Source organism: Lynx canadensis, chromosome X, assembly GCF_007474595.2.
Source record: "Lynx canadensis isolate LIC74 chromosome X, mLynCan4.pri.v2, whole genome shotgun sequence".
NCBI lineage: Eukaryota > Metazoa > Chordata > Mammalia > Carnivora > Felidae > Lynx > Lynx canadensis.
The window spans coordinates 48318502-48341287 of NC_044321.2; the positions used below are offsets into that span (position 1 = coordinate 48318502).

At 38.3% G+C, this 22786-nt stretch overlaps 1 protein-coding gene across 2 annotated transcripts in view; it reads left to right on the top strand.

The window, feature by feature from the left end:
* The first annotated feature begins 229 nt into the window (after positions 1-229).
* The window catches only part of NBDY (negative regulator of P-body association), an 88002-nt gene continuing 65445 nt past the window's right edge, over positions 230-22786 (top strand). For both annotated transcript variants that reach the window (XM_030305189.1, XM_030305190.1), the window contains exons 1-2: positions 230-567; positions 2317-2435. In XM_030305189.1, the coding sequence (XP_030161049.1) occupies positions 333-539 (207 nt within the window). In that variant the 5' untranslated portion in view covers positions 230-332 and the 3' untranslated portion in view covers positions 540-567; positions 2317-2435. The remainder of the gene's footprint in view (positions 568-2316; positions 2436-22786) is intronic.

The following is a 22786-nucleotide window of genomic DNA, read 5'->3' on the forward strand; positions in this document are numbered from 1 at the left end:
AATAAACCTGGATTTCTTCTAATCTTAAAATTGCATAGATTGTGTAACACAGAACATAGATTTAGTTACATTTAGGGGGACGGACGGTGGTAAAACATTATATGTTAAATATACATGTCTTTTTAAGACCCACCCTTATAGAACGTTAAAATAGGGTGGAGTAAGGAGGGGAGGGCGGAGGCGGAGAAGGGATATGCGTTTCAGGATACAGGAAATACGGTCAGCGCGAAACCCGGAGGAAGCTCTGTGCCTGGAGGGGACCCGCCGCCATCTCAGGTCTCAGCCTCGCGGGGCCCACCACAGAGAGCTGACGCCCTGTCCTAAGAATCCTTATGGGTGACCAACCTTGTTTCTCCGGGAGATCCACGCTCCCACCTGGAAACACGCGGGAAACCAGGCCTCCAAAAAAGCGCTGCCTCCTAGCTCCACGGTGGGATTATCCAGAGGGAACCCCCAACGGAGGTAGTACCACTCTTCCCTCTGCACCTTCTCCTTCATCACCCGGCCTGAAATCGCACCCTCCTCCTCCGGAGAAGTAGTAGAATGTACTTCTCCCACCCAAACCAGGTCAGATTCTTTCCTTCTCATCTGGGACATCCAGGCTCTTTGCAACTTAATTACGCACTTTCCCAGATCTCCTTCCCCTTTTCTCTATTCCCATGATTTCATAATCGAAAAACACAGTAAACAAACAAAAACCATACTGGCATTGAGTAGCTCTTTCACAAAATATGCTTGGGCAAAATTATGGATATTGAATGACATTAAGTAAATTATTTTTGATATTTTAGCTGTGATAATTGTTATATTTTTTTAAGAAATAGATTTAAATCTCTTGATATGTTTAAAAGTAATTCAGTGGGGCGGAAGTGGGAGTTACAAACAAAATGTTCATGAGTTGATGATAACTGGGTGATGTATACATGGAAATTCATTATACTGTTCTACTACTTTTGTGTATATTTGAAACTTTTCCATTGAAAAGAAAATCCTTGGTTCAAGATCAGTAACAACATATGGAAGGCCTCATTCCTATGCTAACAGGCTCAATTCCTGTGCTAACGGAGGGTATTTTGAAGTGTCTTCAGGAGTGGGTTTCTCTGTATGTAGCAGGAAAATTTAATAAGTTAAAAACAAACAAACAAAAAAACAGTATGGTAAGTTAAACCCAAGGGCCATAATGTTTGCTTGTTCAAGGTATGCAGGGATCACCCAGGATGGACAAAGTCATTCTGCTTGGTAATAATCATGACCCATCAAAAAGGAAAGGGGAAATTTGGGTGGTTCTTTAAAGGGTGAGTGACATCTGGCATGTGGAAGGGGAGAGAATGCTTTTCAGGCCTGGTGTTTTCAGGACAAAAGTCCCAAAGTGGGCTTATGGGAAAAGCTTGGGTGTAATTCTGAATCTTTGAGAAAGAAGGACTTGGAAGTGCAATAGAGTGTTGCAAGGCCTTGAATGTTACGCTAAGGAGTATGCAGTTTAATCTAAAAGCAGTGGTAACCATTGAAGATTTTCAATCAAGTGATATATTTTAGGAATCCAGTTTTTACCATCAGAGAAACAGCCTTCTATTTAGAAGACTTTATGGAATGCAAAAAATAAAACCAAATCTGACCCAAGGCTCACAGGTCCTTGTAATCCAAAGGAAGCAGGGCATCCTTTTTTCATTCATACAGTAAACCCTTATGGAACTCTTGCAATGGACAAGGCATTGTGCTGGGAGCTGTAGGGAATGGATGAGCAAGGCATAGTGCCTGGTACATAGTTGGAGTGAAACAGATACTTGAATAAATAAGTCAATAAATGCTAGGATAACAGTGGCAACCAAGGAGGCTCTGGACTTGGGACTTGGTGACAGTGCATAGAAAAAGAATGAGCTTTTTTGCTTGAAAGCATCATCCAGTCATTCCTTTACACTCTGATTTCCATCATTTTTACCTCAATGTACAAAAGGGTAGTGCTGGTAGAGGTTAGGGCATAGGGATAGCAGTGCTCATGTAGAAAACCAAGGATGTTGTGCAGGGCAAAAACTGCAAGAGCTACATAATTTCATCTAGTGATTCAAATCATTGAAAATTGTAATATAGCATATATTTACTGAACATTTTTTATGTGCCAGACACTGTTCTAAGGGGCTTCTAGAATCCACACTCTTAATTTGCAATAGACCCCTTCTAATATGATCTATATAATTGTTTTACAGGAATATATAATAGAAATGGGAGCACGGTGGAACATAAGGACTTGAGGAGGCCAGGGGAAAGAAACGTCCAAAAACAGAGGAAATAATTTTACCTTATTTTACTATCTTTTAGTCTCTGAGGGATTGCAGAATGACTCCATTTCCTTGGTGCATTCATAAAATGGTTCACCCTGTGAAGATGATGAAGACTATTGACAATGCTGCCCTGATTTTTCTGATGTCCTACACCAGGTAATTGTGTTTTTTAAGGTACTTTCTTTACCAAAAACTTATTAAGGGAGGAAGAGGAATAAAAGTTGTAAAAATAAATAGCCAAACAAAAAACAAAGCTAGCACAAAATGGTAAAATTGAAACTATTTTCTACATTTTATAAAACCATACATACCATATAATAATAATGTAATTTATAAGCTGCTTTGTTAAATTCACTCCTAATTTACCTTATAGTTTTTGTTGTTAGTGTGAAATGTATTTAAATTTTTTTTAATGTTTATTTATTTTTGAGAGAGAGAGACACAGAGTACAAGTGGGGGCAGGGTCAAAGAGAGCAGGAGACACAGAATCTGAAGCAGGCTTCAGGCTCTGAGCTGTCAGCACAGAGCCCGTTGTGGAGCTTGAACTCAGGACTGGTGAGATCAGATCTGAGCTGAGGTCGGATGCTTAACTGACTGAGCCACCCAGGCATCCCTGAAATGTATTTTTAAAACCAGATTTTCTGATTTTTGTTGGTAAATGGGAACATGATTGATATTTTTACATAGTGATTTTATATGCTACAGATTCTCTGAGTTTTGTTCTGATAATTTATAGATTCTCTTGGATTGTCTATTAGCTATGTTGTGAATAATGGCAGTTTCTTTCTTTCAATATTTGTTTTTTAGCTTGTCTTACTGTGCTGGTTAGGACTTTCAGTACAATGAGAAATAGTAGCGATAGGAGATTTTCTTACCTTGCTTTTGAATTTACAGGGGAATTCTATAAATGTTTCACCATTTTTAGTAGATTTGCTTCTTCAGGATAAGGCAGTTTGTTTCTATTCTTAGTATGCTGAGAGCTTTAATTCTGAATGAATATGGAGTTTTTTCTCCATTAATATGACAGTGTGACCATGTGACAAATTACAATAATTAGTTTTCTAATCTGTTTCCTGCTTTTGGTTTCATCAGGCCTCACCATTGAATACTTTGTTTCCTACTTTAATAATTTTTGCTTTTATCTTTATTATTACCTTTTTTACTTGCTCATTTTCTAATTTATTTATTTGGACCTTTACCCAGTAATTTTCAATCTTCTTTTCTAAAATAAGAATTTATGGGGCGCCTGGGTGGCGCAGTCGGTTAAACGTCCGACTTCAGCCAGGTCACGATCTCGCGGTCCGTGAGTTCGAGCCCCGCGTCAGGCTCTGGGCTGATGGCTCGGAGCCTGGAGCCTGTTTCCGATTCTGTGTCTCCCTCTCTCTCTGCCCCTCCCCCGTTCATGCTCTGTCTCTCTCTGTCCCAAAAATAAATAAAACGTTGAAAAAAAAAAAATTTTTAAAATAAGAATTTATGATTATAAATCTTCCACTCTGTACAACTTCATAATTTCACAGATTTATATATGTATTTTACTATCATTCAATTATAATTTCCCTTATTTCTTTTTTGACTCATGAGTTGTTTAATTTACAAACATGAGTCTATTTTTTAAAAATCATATTGTGAAATCATTAGTCCAATTACAGTTAACTTCATCTGATTTTCTTCTTTAAAGTTTTTTTTTGTCTTTCTTATAAGAAAAAGCAAAATATACCAGCTTTTCATTTCAACACATTTGGCCATATAAAACTTTTTCTTTCATTACATACATAGAAATGCATGTGCATGCTATTCAATGATGGAGTTATTCCTGATACATATATTTATGTTTTAAAAAATTTGTTTTAATGTTTGTTTATTTTTGAGAGAGAGAGACAGAGTGTGAGTGGGGGAGGGCAGAGAGAGAGGGAGACAAGGATTCCAAAGCAGGCTCCAGGTTCTGAGCTGTCAGCATGGAGCCCGATGAGGGGCTCAAATCTGAGCTGAAGTCAGACGCTTAACCTACTATATTTTTGTTTTTTAAAACTTTTCATTTTGATCTCATTTTACACTTTAAAAAATTTTGAGAATATTACAAAGAACTCCCATATACCCTTAACCCAGATTCACCAATTAACATTTTCCCATACTTGCTTTTTCATTCTCTATTTCTCCCTCTCATACCTCTTCTCCTTCTCCCTTCCTTTTTTCCTCCCCCCCTTCTCCTCTCCCCTACCTCTCCTTTTCTGCCTTTCTCCCTCTTCCTCTTCCTCTGAACTATTTAAGAATAACTTGTAGATATCATGCTTCTTGACTGGTAAATACTTCAGTACCTGTAAATACGTCAGTGCATATTTCTTCAGAAAGATAACCTTACATAAGGTTATACATAACCTTACATAACCTCACTACATGTGTCAAAATAGAAATTGACAATGTTCTAATTTTTATGTGTTTCATATACCTTTATTGTCAAGATTATCCACTTATAAACAATGGAAAAGGGATGAATTTGGGAGAACACATATTTCAAGTGGACAATGCAAGCTGTATTATAGTTCTTTTTTGTCTTGCTTTATTGAAATATGTTTGACATACAATGTTGTGGTAGGTTTCAGGTATATAATATGATTTGCTGTATCTATATATTACAAAATAATTGCCACAATAAGATTTCACACAGTCATCTCACACAGTAACCATTTTGTGAGTGTATGATGAAAACTTTTAATATCTATTCTCCACGACTTTTAAGTATACAATTTTGTTAATTTTAGTCACTAGACTATAGTATTAACTACAATATTATATTGTATTTTGTATTAATTGTATTTTGTATTTGTATATTGTATTAATACAATATAGTATTAACTACAATACTAAATATAGTATTAACTACAATATTGTAGTATTAACTACAATAACTATACTATACAATTGCATAAGTATATATAACTATACTATTAACTATAGTATAATGTACATCATGCTGTATATTAGATACCCAGAGCTATTATTCATGTTATAACTGAGAATCTATACCCTTTGACCACTGTCATCCATTTTTCCCACCCTCCCACCTCTGGAAACTACCAATCTACTCTGTATTTATGAGTTTGTTTGTTTGTTTAGATTCTATGTATAAATGAGATCACTCAGTGTTTTTCTTTGACTTATTTCAGTTAGTATAATGCCCTCAAGTTTTATCCAATGTGTTGGAAATGAAATGTGTTGGAAATGAAATGTGTTGGAAATGAAATTTCATTTCATTTCCTTTACCTGTTCATCTGTCAGTGGAGACTTAGGTTGTTGCCATGTCTTAGTTATAAATAATGATGCAGTGAACATAGGGGTGCAGATGTTTCTTCAAGATTAGTGATTTTATTTCCTTTAGATATATACTTGAAGTGGAATTTCTGGATCATCTAGTAGTCCCAATTTTAATTTTTTGAAGAACCTCCATGCTATTTTACATAATAGATGTACCAGTGTACATTCCCATCAACAATGTACGAGGGTTCCCTTTTCTCCACATCTTCACCAGCATTTGTTATCTCTTGTCTTTTTTATAATACCCATTCTAACAAGTGTGGGAGATATATTGCTGTGGTTTTGGGGTTTTTTTTGTTCATTTTGTTTTTCAAACTATGGTTTTGATTTGCATATCCTGATGACTAGTGATGTTGAACACCTTTTAATGTGCCTATTAGCCATTTGCATATTTTGTTGGGAAAAAATTCAATTCAGGTCATTTGCATCTTAGTAAGTTGGATTATTTATTTTTCTTCTATTGAGCTGTATAAGTTTCTTACATATTTTGGATATTAATTCCTTATCGAATACATGGTTTGCAGATGTTTTTTCCCCATTCCATAGTTTGCCTTTTTATTCTTTTGCTGTGCAGAAGCTTTTTAGTTTGATGTAGTCACAACTTGTTTACTTCTTGTTTTTGTTGCTTGTGCTTTGAGTGCCAAATCCATAAAATCATTGCAAATTCCAATGTCAAAGAGCTTTTTTCCCTGTTTTTTTTTCCCAAGGGTTTTATGGTTTCAGGTCTTACCTTCAAGTCTTTAGTCAGTTTTGAATTAATTTCTGTGAGTGGTATAAGTAAGATAGGGTTTCAGTTTCATTTTTTTATATTAATACCCAGTTTTCCCAGCATCATTTATTGAACAGACTATCTTTTCTCCATTGAGTACTCTTGGCTCCCTTGTCAAATATATGTATTGACCATATAAGTGGGGGCTTATTTCTGGGCTCTCCATTCTGTTCTGTTGGTCTATGTGTCTGTTTTTATGCCAGAAAAATACTATTTTGATTACTATAGCTTTGTAGTATAGTTTAAAATGGTGTTCCCATATTATCTAGGCCATATTCAAATTTGACCAATTGTCCCAATATTGTTTCTTATATTTATTTTCATTTCTTGGTTGAAGTTTCAATCCAAGATGATGCATTGCATTTAGTTGTTGTGTCTCTTCAGTTTTCTTTAATCTGGAACAGTTCAGTCCTTTTTTTTTTCCTTTCGTAACTATTGACAATTTTTAAAAATATAGGACAACTAGTTTGTATATTGTCCTTCTGTTTAAGTTTGTGTGCCTTTTCTTCACTATTATATTTGGATTATGCATTTTGGCAGGAATACCAGAGAAGTAATGTTGTATTATTCTCAGGGCATCAGATCAGTGGCACATGATGCTGATTTGACCCCTTAAAAGTGATGTTAATCTTGATTACTTGGTCAAAATGATGTTTGCTAGATAAATCCACTCTAAAGTTACCATTTTCCTCTTTTTTAAAAAAATTTGAGAGAGAGAACATGAGCACATGAGTGGGGGAGAGAGGCAAAAGGAGAAAGAGAGAGGATCTTAAGCGGAGCTCAATCCCACGATCCAGGGATCATGACCTGAGTGGAAATCAAGATTCGGATGCTCAAACAACTGAACCACACAGGTGCCCCAGCATTTTCCTGTTTGTAGTTAATAATTTTGCTGGGAATACTTTGAAACTGTGTAAACATTTTGTTCCTCATCAAACTAAAGTCCACTGGCTTTAATATCCATTGATAATTCTTGACTGAATTAGTATGATGGCTGCAAGATGGGAATTTTTAATTTTTTTTTCAACGTTTTTTATTTATTTTGGGACAGAGAGAGACAGAGCATGAACGGGGAAGGGGCAGAGAGAGAGGGAGACACAGAATCGGAAACAGGCTCCAGGCTCTGAGCCATCAGCCCAGAGCCTGATGCGGGGCTCGAACCCACGGACCGCGAGATCGTGACCTGGCTGAAGTCGGACGCTTAACCGACTGCGCCACCCAGGCGCCCCAAGATGGGAATTTTTTAAACTACATCATTTTTACTATGTTTATAAATTTGTATTCTATTTTAAGGAAGAGTTTTATTCTCTGTTTACTTATTGACCTTCTTTTGGACACCTTCATTTTTACTTTATTTCATGAATATCTTATTGCTACCATTATTTATTTTAATGTTCAAATTATCCCAGACTTAACCAATGACAGCCCATTCAAGCTGGCTCCTCTGTCCATTTGATGTGCTCCCATCATTCTGATACATACTTTGACATCAGCATTTTCTTACTTCCTTACTTTTAGGCTTGTCTTTTATTCCCTGTCTCATTGAGAGGGAGATGGTATTTAGGAACCAAAACATCGGTACGTGTTTTTTTTTGTTGTTGTTTAACATGTTACTCTTGGGGAAGATGGCAGCGTAGGAGGACGCTGGGCTCACTGTGTGTCCTGCTGATGACTTAGATTCCACCTACACCTGCCTAACTAACCCAGAAAACCACTAAAAGACTAGCAGAACGGAGTTTCTGGAGCCAAGCGCAGACGAGAGGCCCACGGAAGAGGGTAGGAAGGGCGGAGAGGTGGTGCTTGCTGCACGGACTGGCGGGAGGGAGCTGGGGTGGAGGGGCAGCCTGCCGGCCAAGCAGAGCCCCAGAGTCTGGCTTGCAAAAGCGGAGGGGCCAGACGGAGTCTGTTCCCACAGCAAGCGCGACTTAGCATCTGGGAGGTCATAGGTTAACAGCTCTGCTCAGAAAGCTGGAAGGCTGGAGGACAAAGGGAGGGAGAGTTGCTGAGCCCCGGGATGACAGAGCTCAGTTTGGCGGGGAACAAGGGCGCTCGCCAGCGCCATCTCCCTCGCCCATCCCCCAGCCAAAATCCCAAAGGGAACCAGTTCCTGCCAGGGAACTTGCTTGCTCCACGCAAAAACCCAACTCTGTGCTTCTGCGGAGCCACCCCTCCGGCAGCGGGTCTGGCTCCCTCTGGCTGCCACAGGGCCCCTCCTGAAGTGGATCACCTAAGGAGAAGCGAGCTAAGCCTGCCCCTCCTGCTCCCGTGCACCTTGCCTACCCACCCCAGCTAATACGCCAGATCCCCAGCACCACAAGACTGGCAGTGTGCAAGTAGCCCAGACGGGCCATGCCACCCCACAGTGAATCCCGCCCCTAGGAGAGGGGAAGAGAAGGCACACACTAGTCTGACAGTGGCCCCAGCGGTGGGCTGGGGGCAGACATCAGGTTGGACTGCAGCTCCGCCCACCAACTCCAGTTATACACCACAGCACAGGGGAAGTGCCCTGCAGGTCCTCACCACTCCAGGGACTATCCAAAACGACCAAACGGAAGAATTCCCCTCAGAAGAATCTCCAGGAAATAACAACAGCTAATGAACTGATCAAAAAGGATTTAAATAATATAACAGAAAGTGAATTTAGAATAATAGTCATAAAAGTAATCGCTGGGCTTGAAAACAGTGTAGAGGACAGCAGAGAATCTCTTGCTACAGAGATCAAGGGACTAAGGAACAGTCACGAGGAGCTGAAAAACGCTTTAAACGAAATGCAAAACAAAATGGAAATGACGATGGCTCGGATTGAAGAGGCAGAGGAGAGAATAGGTGAACTAGAAGATAAAGTTATGGAAAAAGAGGAAGCTGAGAAAAAGAGAGAGAAAAAAATCCAGGAGTATGAGGGGAAAATTAGAGAACTAAGTGATACACTAAAAAGAAATGATATATGCATAATTGGTATCCCAGAGGAGGAAGAGAGAAGGAAAGGTGCTGAAGGGGTACTTGAAGAAATAATAGCTGAGAACTTCCCTGAACTGGGGAAGGAAAAAGGCATTGAAATCCAAGAGGCACAGAGAACTCCCTTCAGATGTAACTTGAATCGATCTTCTGCACAACATATCATAGTGAAACTGGCAAAATACAAGGATAAAGAGAAAATTCTGAAAGCAGCAAGGGATAAACGTGCCCTCACATATAAAGGGAGACCTATAAGACTCTTGACTGATCTCTCTTTTGAAACTTGGCAGGCCAGAAAGGATTGGCACGAGATCTTTAATGTGCTGAACAGAAAAAAAATATGCAGCCGAGAATCCTTTATCCAGCAAGTCTGTCATTTAGAATAGAAGGAGAGATAAAGGTCTTCCCAAACAAACAAAAATTGAAGGAATTTGTCACCACTAAACCAGCCCTACAAGAGATCCTAAGGGGGATCCTGTGAGACAAAGTACCAGAGACATCACTGCAAGCATAAATCATACAGACATCACAATGACTCTAAACCCATATCTTTCTATAATAACACTGAATGTAAATGGATTAAATGCGCCAACCAAAAGACATAGGGTATCAGAATGGATAAAAAAACAAGACCCATCTGTTTGCTGTCTACAAGAGACTCATTTTAGATCTGAGGACACCTTTAGATTGAGAGTGAGGGGATGGAGAACTATTTATCATGCTACTGGAAGCCAAAAGAAAGCTGGAGTAGCCATACTTATATCAGACAAACTAGACTTTAAATTAAAGCTGTAACGAGATGAAGAAGGGCATTATATAATAATTACAGGGTCTATCCATCAGGAAGAGCTAACAATTATAAATGTCTATGCGCCGAATACAGGAGCCCCCAAATATATAAAACAATTAACCAGAAACTTAAGCAACCTTATTGATAAGAAGGTGGTAATTGCAGGGGACTTTAACACTCCACTTACAGAAATGGATAGATCATCTAGACACACAGTCAATAAAGAAACAAGGGCCCTGAAAGATACATTGGATCAGATGGACTTGACAGATCTATTTAGAACTCTGCATCCCAAAGCAACAGAATACACTTTCTTTTCGAGTGCACATGGAGCCTTCTCCAAGATAGATCACATACTGGGTCACAAAACAGCCCTTCATAAGTATACAATAATTGAAATTATACCATGCATACTTTCAGACCACAATGCGATGAAGCTTGAAATCAACCACAGGAAAAAGTCTGGAAAACCTCCAAAAGCATGGAGGTTAAAGAACACCCTACTAACGAATGAGTGGGTCAACCAGGCAATTAGAGAAGAAATTAAAAAATATATGCAAAGAAACGAAAATGAAAATACAACAATCCAAATGCTTTGGGATGCAGCGAAGGCAGTCCTGAGAGGAAAATACATCGCAATCCAGGCCTATCTCAAGAAACAAGAAAAATAACATGTTATTCTTTCCATTTAATTGTACTTAGTACAGACATTTTCTTCACCAGTTTTTTTTTATTGTAAAATTTCAACTCTTCAGAAAAGTCAAAAGACATCCTTCAGGTAGATCTATCCATTGTTTATTTTGCTACATATAATCTTTTTTCAATGTTTATTTTAAGAGAGGGAGAGTCTGGGAAGGGCAGAACACGGTTTATATGATACTGTTTATTTAGTATTTGTTGAGATTTGCTTTATGTCCTTGTGTATTAATATATATTTTATATAATTTTATATATAAATTTATATATATTTGCTGAAACATTTGGAAGCAACTTGCAGATATTATGGCACTTAAGCCCTAAACACTTCAGTATGTCTTAAGAACAAGAGCATTGCTTTTATTACACTCAGAGAAACTTAACACTGATATAATTCTGTTATCAAACATATTGTCCCCAAATTTCCCAATTACCCTAACAATACCCTTTAAAGCTTTTTATTTTTTTTTGATACAGGATCCAGTCAAGGATCCTATACTGTATTTAGTTGTCATGCCCTTTTAATCTTTTTAAATCTAGAATAGCACTTCCTCATCCTTTCTTAATGAGGATTAGAAAATTAAAATTTTTTAAATTTCCCAAATATTGACATTTCTGATGAGTCCAGGCAATTGTCCTGCATATGTGCCACAAAATTTTTAAAATTTTCAAAATATGGACATTTCTGATGAGTCCAGGCAATTGTCCTGCATTGTGCCATGTGTTTCCCCATGATTAAGCACTTTTAGCAAGAAGACTACATAGGTGATGCTGTGTGTTTGCATCACATCAGGAGGCACAAAATACCAGTTTGTCACATTCATTATTGATGGTGCTAAGTTTGCTGATGTTTTTTACAGATTATTTTAAGAGTAGTTTTAAGTTCACAGCAAAATTGAGAAAAACACAGAGAGATTTCTCATATATCTACTGCCCCATAGTACATAGACTTCCCTATTATCAACATTCCCTACAAGAATGGTATAGTTGTCACAATTAATGAAACTACATTGGCATACAATAATCACCCAAAGTCCATAGTTACATTATTGTTCAATCTTGGCATTGAACATTCTGTGGGCTTGGAAAAATGAATAATGGTATGTACTCTCATTATGGTATCATACAGAGTATTTACACTGCCTTGAAAGGCCTCTTTATTCTGCCTATTCATCCCTCCCTCTAAACCTCTGGCAACCACTGATCTTTTTACTGTTTCATAGTTTTACTTTTTCAGAATGTTAGCAGTTGGAATCATACAGTATATAGCCTTTCAAGTTGGTTTCTTTCCATTAGTAATATGCACATAAGGTTCTTCCATGTCTTTTCAGGGCTTGGTAGCTCATTTCTTTTTAGAATAACATTCCATTGTTTGAATGTACCAGTTTATCCATTCACCTACTGAATGACACCTTGGTTGCATCTAAGATTTGGCAATTATGAATAAAGCGGCTATAAATACCTATGTGAAGATTTTTGTGTGGACATAATTTTTCACCTCCTTTGAGTAAGTATCAAGAAATGGGGCACCTGGGTGGCTCAGTTGGTTGAGTGTTTGACTTCAGCTCAGGTCATGATCACATAGTTTGTGAGTTCGAGCCCCACATCAGGCTCTCTGCTGTCAGCAAAAAGCCCAAGTCGGATCCACTGCCCCCCTCTCTGCCTCTCCCCTGCTTAACACTCTCTCTCTCTAAAAATAAATAATTACTAAAAAAAAAACCCAGAAACATGATTGCTTATATTTATAGTTCTATTTACATATTTATATACATATGCATCATAACAAATACATAAATATATTTTTTCTGAACCATTTGATGGTAAGTTGCCTTATGAATCCTATGTACTTCAGTCTGTGTTTCCTAAGACCATACTCATTTTTCACCAATTATGCCAGTAAATGCCATTTATTAAAAAATCATAAAGAATCTGGTCCAGGGTCCAATTCATAATCATGTTGCATTGAGCTGTCATGTTTGTTTTTTTTAACTTTTTGAAGTATGTATTTTAATTTATTTTATTTTTAAAATATAATTTGTCAAATTGGTTTCCATACAACACCCAGTGCTCATCCCAACAAGTGCCCTCCTCCCTGCCTGCCCATCACTCATTTTCCCCTCTCCCCCACGCCCCATCTACCCTTAGTTTGTTCTCAGACATGATATCTGTCTTTCTCTGCCTGGCTTATTTTAGTTTCCTTTAATCTGCAGTCGTTTCTTAGATTTTCTTTGTGTAGAAAAAAAAATTAGTTTTGAAGATGGTAACATGGTTATTTTATAGAATGTCCTTCAAGTTCAGTTTGTGTGGTGTTTCCTCATGATTACATTCAGCTTATGTGCTTTTGTCAAGGAACATCACTGGAATGATGTTTTGTTCTCAGTGTATTATATCAGGAGGCACATGGTGTCGATTTGTTCTATAACTTTACCTCTTAATTTCTTGTTACAAAATGCTGTTCAGGAGATTGCAGAATGCAAGGCTTTGATACCGTTTTGTAATATGGATAACTAGGTGGGTACTTTTCCCTTTTCCTTTAGGGAACACTTTTTTTGGACATGGGTGGAATTATATTTTATGACTGGTAGCATATTTTTTGTCTACTTTAACTATTTATAGATATGTTCATCATTAAATGGAGTTCTCATGTCTATTCTACCGTAATTCTACCATTATATATATATATATATTTTTTTTTTTTTGCCTCAGAGTATTTATTAGTCTGCCTATTTGTCTCTCTCAGAAAGGTTTTTTCAGCACCTTCACATGCACAGTCTCCTTTAGGTACATTTTTCTGTAAGGTTAGCCAGTTTTTTCCATTTCATTACATAAGGACCTTCCTGTACTACTTTATTATTTTATAATTATTTCAAATACTTTATTCTATGAAGCTAATTCATAATGTTTTTTAATCTTATTATTTTTCTAATTCCAATATAATTCACATACAATGTTAATGTAGTCCAGGTGTATAATATAGTGATTGAAAAATTCTATACATTATTCAGTGATCATCAAGATGAGTGGGTTCTTAATCACCTTCAACTGTTTCATCTATTCCCCCATCAACCTACCCTCTGTTTGTTTTCTATAGTTAATAGTCTGGTTTGTTGTTCGTCTGTTTTTTCCCTTGTTTGTTCATTTTGTTTCTTAACATACACATATGAGTGAAATTATATGGTACTTGCCTTTCTCTCACTGACTTATTTCACTTAACCTTACACTCTAGCTTCATCCATGTCCTTGCAAATGGCAAGAATTCATTCCTTTTTACAGCTGAGCAATAATCCATTGTGTAAATACACCACATCTTCTTTATCCATTCATCAATTGATACATGCTTGGGTTGCTTCCATATTGGCTGTTGTAAATAATGGTGCAGTAAACCTATGAGTGCATATGTCTTTTTCAAGACAGTGTTTTCATATTCTTTCAGTAAATACTCAATAGAGAAATTACTGGATCTCATGATAATTCTATTTTTAATTTTTTGAGGAGCCTCCATACTCTTTCCACAGTGGCTATCCCAATTTGCATTCACACAGAGCACATAAGTATTCCTTTTTCTGCATATTCTTGCTAACACTTCTTTCTTGTGTTTTTGTTTTTGCCATTCTGACAGGTGTAAGGTAATAGCGCTTTGTGGCTTTGATTTGCATTTCCTTGACGATGAGTGATGTTGAGCATCTCTTCATGTGTCTGCTGGCCATCAACATGTCTTTTTTGTTGAAATGTCTTTACATTTCTTCTGTCCATGTTTTAATTAGGTTATTTATTGTTTGGGTGTTGGTTTTCTAAGTTCTTTATATATTTTGGATACTAATCATTTATCATATATGTCATTTTAATTTTGTGATTGTTTCCTTCACTGTGCATGAGCACTTTTTATTTTATTTTTATTTTTATTTTATTATATAAATGTAATTTATGGTCAAATTGGTTTCCATACAACACCCAGTGTTCATCCTCACAGGTGCCCTCCTCGATGCCCATCACCCACTTTCCCCTCTCCCCCAACCCCCATCAATCCTCAGTTTGTTATCAGTATTTAAGAGTCTATTATGGTTTGTCTCCTTCCCTCTCTGTAACGTTTTTCTTCCCCCTTCCCCTCTCCCAAGGTCTTCTGTAAAGTTTCTCAGGATCCAATTATGAGTGAAGACATAGGGTATCTGTCTTTCTCTGCCTGCTTTACTTCATTTACCATAATACTCTCCAGTTCCATCCATGTTGCTACAAATGGCCAGATTTCAATCTTTCTCATTGCCAACTAGTATTCCATTGTATATCTAAACCACATCTTCTTTATCCATTCGTCAGTTGGTGGACATTTAGGCTATTTCCATAATTTGGCTATTGTTGAAAGCGTTGCTATAAACATTGGGGTACAAGTGCCCCTATGCATCAGCATTCCTGTATCCCTTGGGTAAATTCCTAGCAGTCCTATGGCTGGGCCATAGGGTAGATCAATTTTTAATTTTTTGAGGAACCTCCACACTGTTTGCCAGAGCAGCTGCATCAGTTTGCATTCCCACCAACAGTGCAAGAGGGTTCCCGTTTCTCCTCATCCTCGCCAGAATCTATAGTCTCCTGATTTGTTCATTTTAGCCACTCTGGTGTGAGGTGGTATCTGAGTGTGGTTTTGATATGTATTTCCCTGATGAAGAGTGACGTTGAGATCTTTTCATGTGCCTGTTGGCCATTTGGATGTCTTCTTTAGAAACGTGTCTATTCATGTTTTCTGCCCATTTGTTTTTCGGGTGTGGAGTTTGGTGAGTTCTTTATAGATTTTGGATACTAGCCCTTTATCCGGTATGTCATTTGCTAATATCTTTTCCCATTCCCTCGGCAGCCTTTTAGTTTTGCTGATTGTTTCCTTTGCAGTGCAGAAGCTTTTTATCTTCATGAGGTCCCAATAGTTCATTTTGCTTTTAATTCCCCTGCCTTTGGAGATGTGTTAAGTAAGAAATTGCTGCAGCTGATGTCAGAGAGGTTTTTCCTGCTTTCTCCTCTAGGGTTTTGATGGTTTCCTGTCACACATTCAGGTCCTTCATCTGTTTTGGTTTATTTTTGTGAATGGTGTAAGAAAGTGGTCTAGTGTCATTTTTCTGCATGTTGCTGTACAGTTCTCCCAGCACCATTTGTTAAAGAGACTGTCTTTTTTCCATTGGATATTCTTTCCTGGTTTGTCAAAGATTAGTTGGCCATATACTTGTGGGTCCAATTCTGGAGTCTCTGTTCTATTCTATTGGTCTATGTGTCTGTTTTTGTGCCAAAACCATACTGTCTTGATGATTAGAGCTTTGTAGTAGAGGCTAAAGTCTGGGATTGTGATGCCTCCCTCTTTGGTTTTCTTCATCAATATTATTTTGGCTATTCAGGGTCTTTTGTGGTTCCTTACAAATTTTAGGATTGCTTGTTCTAGCTTTGATAAGATTGCTGGTGTAAATTTTATTGGGATTGCTTTAAATTTGTAGATTGCTTTGGGTAGTATTGACATTTTAACAATATTTATTCTTCCAATCCTTGAGCATGGAATATTTTTCCATTTATTTGTATCTTCCTCAAGTTCCTTCATAACCTTTCTATAATTTTCAGCATACAGATCTTTTACATCTTTGGCTAGGTGTATTCCTAGGTATTTTATGCTTCTTGGTGCAATTGTGAATGGGATCAGATTCTTTATTTGTCTTTCTGTTGCTTCATTATTGGTGTATAAAAATTCAACCAATTTCTATACATTAATTTTGTATCCTGCAACTTTGCTGAATTCATGTATCAGTTCTAGCAGCCTTTTGGTGGGCTCTGTCAGGTATTCTATATAGCGTTTCATGTTGTCTGCAAAAAGTGAAAGTTTGACATCATCTTTGCCAATTTTGATGCCTTTGATTTCCCTTTGTTGTCTGATTGCTGATGCTACGATTTCCAACACTATGTTAAACAATAGTGGTGAGAGTGGACATCCCTGTCGTGTTCCTGATCTCAGGGGGAAATCTCTCAGTTTTCCCCATTGAGGATGATATTAACTGTGGGCTTTTCATAAATGGCTTTTATGATGTTTAAGTATGTTCCTTCTATGCCAACCTTCTCAAGGGCTTTTATTAAGAAAGGATGCTGAGGGGCGCCTGGGTGGGGCAGTCGGTTAAGCGTCCGACTTCAACCAGGTCACGATCTCGCGGTCCGTGAGTTCGAGCCCCGCGTCAGGCTCTGGGCTGATGGCTCGGAGCCTGGAGCCTGTTTCCGATTCTGTGTCTCCCTCTCTCTCTGCCCCTCCCCTGTTCATGCTCTGTCTCTCTCTGTCCCAAAAATAAATAAAAATGTTGAAAAAAAATTTAAAAAAAAAATAAAAAAAAGAAAGGATGCTGAATTTTTTCAGATGCTTTTTCTGCATCGATTGACAGGATCATATGGTTCTTAAGTTTTCATTCATTAATGTGGCGTATCACATTGATGGATTTGCAAATGTTGAACCAGCCCTGCAGCCCAGGAATGAATCCCACTTGATCATGGTGAATTATTCTTTTTACATGCTGTTTAATTCGATGTCCTAGTATCTTGTTGAGAATTTTTGCATCCATATTCATCAGGGATATTGACCTATAGTTCTCTTTTCTTCCCAGGTCACTGTCTGGTTTGGGAATCAAAGAAATGCTGGCTTCCTAGAATGAGTCTGGAAGTTTTCCTTCCCTTTCTATTTTGTGAAACAGCTTGAGAAGGATAGGTATAATCTCTGCTTTAAACATCTGGTAGAATTCCCCGGGGAAGCCACGTGGTCCACACCTCTTGTTTTTTGGCAGATTCTTGATAACTGATTCAATTTCTTCACTAGTTATTGGTCTGTTGAAATTTTCTATTTCTTCCTGTTTGAGTTTTGAAAGGGTGTGGGTGTTTAGGAATTTGTCCATTTCTTCCAGGTTGTCCAGTTTGTTGGCATATAATTTTTCATAGTATTCCCTGATAATTTTTTGTATTTCTGTGGGATGGGTTGTAATAATTCCATTTTCATTCATGATTTTATCTATTTGGGTCCTCTCTCTTTTCTTTTTGAGAAGCCTGGCTAGAAATTTATGAATTTTGCTTATTTTTTTCAAAAAACCAACTGTTGGTTTCATTGATCTGCTCTACTGTTTTTCTGTATTCTATATGCTTTATTTCTGTTCTGATCTTTATTATTTCTCTTCTTCTGCTGGGTTTGGGGTGTCTTAGCTGTTCGGCTTCTAGTTCCTTTACGTGTGCTGTTAGATTTTCTTCTTGGGGTTTTTCATGTTTCTTGAGATAGGCCTAGATTGCAATGTAGTTTCCTCTCAGGTGTGCCTTCGCTGCATCCCCCAAGGGTTTGGAGTGTTGTGTTTTCATTTTCATTTGTTCCCATATATTTTTTAATTTCTTCTTTAATTGCCTGGTTGACCCATTCATTCCTTAGTAGGACGTTCTTTAACCTCCTTGCTTTTGGAGATTTTCCATCCTTTTTCCTGGGGTTGATTTCAAGTTTCATAGCATTGTGATCTGAAAGTGTGCATGGTATGATCTCAAGTCTTTTATACTTATGAAGGGCTGTTTTGTGACTCAGTACGTGATCTATCTTGGAGAATGTCCCATGTGCACTCGAGAAGAAACTATATTATGCTGCTTTGGGATGTAGAGTTCTAAGTGCATCCGTCAAGTCCATTTTGTCCAATGTATCGTTCAAGGCCACTGTTTCTTTACTATTTCTCTGTCTAGATGATCTGTCCATTGTTGTAAGTGGAGTATTAAAGTCCCCTGCAGTTACCACATTCTTATCCATAAGGTTGCTTATGTTTGTGATTGTTTTATATATTTGGGGGCCCCCAAATTCGGTGCCCAGACATTTATAATTGTTAGCTCTTTCTGATGGATAGACCCTGTAATTATTATATAATGCCCTTCTTCATCTCTTGTTACAGCCTTTAATTGAAAGTCTAGTTTGTCTGATATAAGTATGGCTACTCCAGCTTTCTTTTGTCTTCCAGGATAGTTCTCCATCCCCTCACTTTCAACCTGAAAGTATCCTCAGGTCTAAAATGAGTCTCTTATAGACAGCAAAGAGATGGGTCTTGTTTTTTTATCCATTTTGATACCCTATGTCTTTTGGTTGGAGCGTTTAGTCCACTTACATTCAGTGTTTTCATTGAAAGATACGCGTTTAGAGTCATTGTGATATCTGTAGGTTTCATGCTTGTAGTGGTGTCTCTGGTACTTTGTGGTCCTTGCAACATTTCACTCACAGAGTCCCCCTTAGGAACTCTTGTAGGGCTGGTTTAGTGGTGATGAATTCCTCCAGTTTTTATTTGTTTGGGAAAACCTTTATCTCTCCTTCTATTCTGAATGGCAGTGTTGCTGGGTAGAGGATTTTTGGCTGCATATTGAAGATTTCCTGCCATTCCTTTCTGGCCTGCCAAGTTTCTGTAGATAGGTCTGCTACTACCCTCATGTGTCTACCTTTGTATGTTAAGGCCCATTTATCCCTAGCTGCTTTCAGAATTCTCTCTTTATCCTCGTATTTTGCCAGTTTCACTATGATATGTCGTGCAGAATATCGATTCAAGTTACGTCTGGAGGGAGTTCTCTGTGCCTCTTGGATTTCCGTGCCTGTTTCCTTCCCCAGATCGGGGAAGTTCTCAGCTATGATTTGTTCAAGTACACCTTCAGCCCCTTTCTCTTCTTCTTCTTCTGGAATTCCTATGATACAGATATTGTTCCATTTGATTGCACCACTTAGTTCTCTAATTCTCCCCTTGTACTCCTGGATTTTTTTTATCTCTCTTTTTCTCAGCTTCCTCTTTTTTCATAATTTCATCTTCTAATTCACCTATTCTCCCCTCTGCCTCTTCAGTCCACACTGTGGCCGCCTCCATTTTATTTTGCATCTCATTTATAGCATTTTTAATTCAGCATGACTATTTTTTAGTCCCTTGATCTCTGTAGAATAGATTCTCTGCTGTCTTCTATGCTTTTTTCAAGCCCAGCGATTAATTTTATGACTATTATTCTAAACTCTTGTTCAGTTGTGTTGCTTACATCTGTTTTGATCAATTCTTTAGCTGTCACTTCTTCCTGGAATTTCTTTTGAGGAGAATTCTTCTGTCTCGTCATTTTGGCTAGTTTTCTGTCCCTTATGAGTTTTAAAAGTTTGTTACACGCTCTGCACATGCAAGCACTGCTATATATACTGAAGGGCCTTACCCTTCAGGAGGTTGTTTTTGGAGAGTGTTTCTTGCTCTCTGTTGTTGTGACTTTGGTTATTTTATTTCCCTACTCGTAGTGATGTTTTGGACCCTCCACCTGGTGTGCTGATTTGTTCCTTGAAGTAGTCCTGGAAAGGAAAACCAACAAACAGACAAACAGGACAGACAATCAGGAAACAAAAACACGCAAACACACAAACAAATAATACAAACAAACAAAGAAAAACAAAAAACAGAAAACTAAAAACAATCAAAAAGCAAAAAACCAGAAACCCCAGCTACAAGTAAACACATGGTAGAGGCGGTGCTGATGCAAGAGCACATACAAAATGATAGATGACAGGGGCGTAGAAAAAGAAAAAATAAACATTGACCAGGAAGCGAGACTATTCGGCCTCATCCATAGAGAGAGAAAAGAAAAGAAAGAAGGAGGCGGGGGAAAAGAAACAAAGATAAAGTTACCCATAGAGAGAAACTATATAGCTTGATTATTCCAGAGAGAGAGAAAGAAGGGGTGTAGAACATGTGTCAAGAGAATCGATTAATTATGCCTGTTTAAACAAACCAATAACCAGAGTAACCAGCCTAGAGGAGGGAAGAGATAAGGAGGAGAAATGAAAGGGACAATATATCCATATAACAAGATTGTCCTAGAATTAATCCAGGCAATGCAGCAGGACTGGTCTGGAGGAGGGGTCCCTCTGTTTCCACAGCATCTATCCCACTCCAGTAGATACTCAGTTACCTGGCTTACAGGGGCGTGGTTTGTTGTAGGCTGGTTCTGCCTCCCCTGTGGGCCCCACAGACCAATCCCTGAGGCCCTGCCTTGGTGGTAGCGGGGAGAAAAATGGCGACCCCTAGTCTCTTCTTCACAACCCGGTGTCCCAAATCTCTCCTTTGTAGACATCCTGACTGTGCTGGGGGTTCAGACGAGGCTGTCTGTCTCAGTCCATCAACTCCTATGCCCTGGTGCTTGGCTGGGATTTAAACTCCCACTCTGTGGGCCCCAGTACTGGGGAAGCGCCTCCCAATATGTGATCCTTGCTGGTTTTGTCCTGTGCCATAGCCCTTCCAGGGAAGTGACCGGTTTCTCCTGCTGCTGACTGAGCCACTGACATAACAGGGAACATGGATGTGGCGCCCCTGCTCTCCAGGTGCATGAACAGGGCAGCTGGCCCCAGTCTGAAGGAAGCACTGCAGTTAGAGATGGGATCCCTCTCAGTCCTGGTCTGAGGTTTTTTTCTCTTGTCCAGATACAGTCCTACGTTTCCCCAGCCGCTCTTTCTCTTCCCTTTGTCTCTCCGCTGAAGAGGGTCCCTCCCCTAACGGGCGCCAAAGTGGACCGTTTTATCTCCCCCTACTCACAATCACCCACCTATGGCCCGGGACTTGTCCCGGTTTCTTCCTGGTAGACTCAGTCTCTTTTCCTCCCAGACTCTTGGGGTTCAAAGTCCTTTGGGTTCAGCCCTTCTTTCTTTGAGAGCCTCAGAAAGTTCTGATCCCCCTACTTCTCTGCCATGTTGGCATCTCTAGCTAACCAGCAAAGAAATTAAATCAGAAATCAAAAAAAATCTCCTAAACGATCAACAGTTCAGGCCTTATGGCTTCACAAGTGAATTCAAGCAAACATTTAAACAAGAGTTAATACTTACACTTCTCAAACTATTTCAAAAAAATATAAAAGGAAGGACAAACTTCCAAATTCATTCTATGAGTCCAACATTACCCCGATACCAACACCAGATAAAGACTCCACTAAAAATTAGAACTACAGGCCAATATCCTTGATGAACATACAGGCAAAAATTCTCAATACCAGGAAAGCAAATCTAGCAATACATTAGAAAAATTATTCACCATGACCAACTGGGATTTATTCCTGGGTTGCAAGGGTGGTTCAATATTCACAAATCAATCAATACAATATACCATATTAAAAAAGAATGGAAAGGACCATATGATCCTCTCAATATAAGCAGAAAAAGCAATTGACAAAGTATAGCATCCATTCATGATAAGAACCCACAACAAAGTATGGATAGAAGGAACATACCTTAACATTAGGAGGCCATATATGAAAAACCCACAGCTAGTATCATCCTCACTGTGCAAAAACTGAGAGCTTTGCCTCTATGGTCAGGAACAAGAAAGAAAATCCACTGTCACTATGGTTATTTAATATAGTACGGGAAGACTTAGTCTCAGGACTCAGATAACACAAAGCAATAAAAGGCATCCAAATTGGCAACGAAGAAGTCAAACTTTCACTATTTGCAGATGACATGATGCTGTATGTAGAAAACCCAACAGATTTCATCAAAAACTGCTAGAACTGATATACAAACTCAGTAAAATTGCAGAATACAAAATCAACGTGCAGAAATTTATGGTATTTCTATACACCAATAATGAAGCAATAGAAAGGTATCAAGGAATCAGTCCTATTCACAGTTGCACTGAAAACAGTAAGATGCATAGTAAGAAACCTAACCAAAGATCTCTACTCTGAAAACTATAAAACACTGATGAAAGAAATTGAAGATAACACAACAAAAAGGAAAGATATCTCATGCTCATAGATTAGAAGAACAAATATTGTTAAAATGTTTATATTCCCCAAGGCAATCTATACATTAATGCAATCCCTATGAAAATAACAACAGCATTTTTAACAGTGTTAGAACAGAGAGGCGCAGGAAGATGGCGGCGTAGGAGGACGCTGGGATCACCGCGCGTCCTGCTGATCACTTAGATTCCACCTACACCTGCCTAAATAACCCAGAAA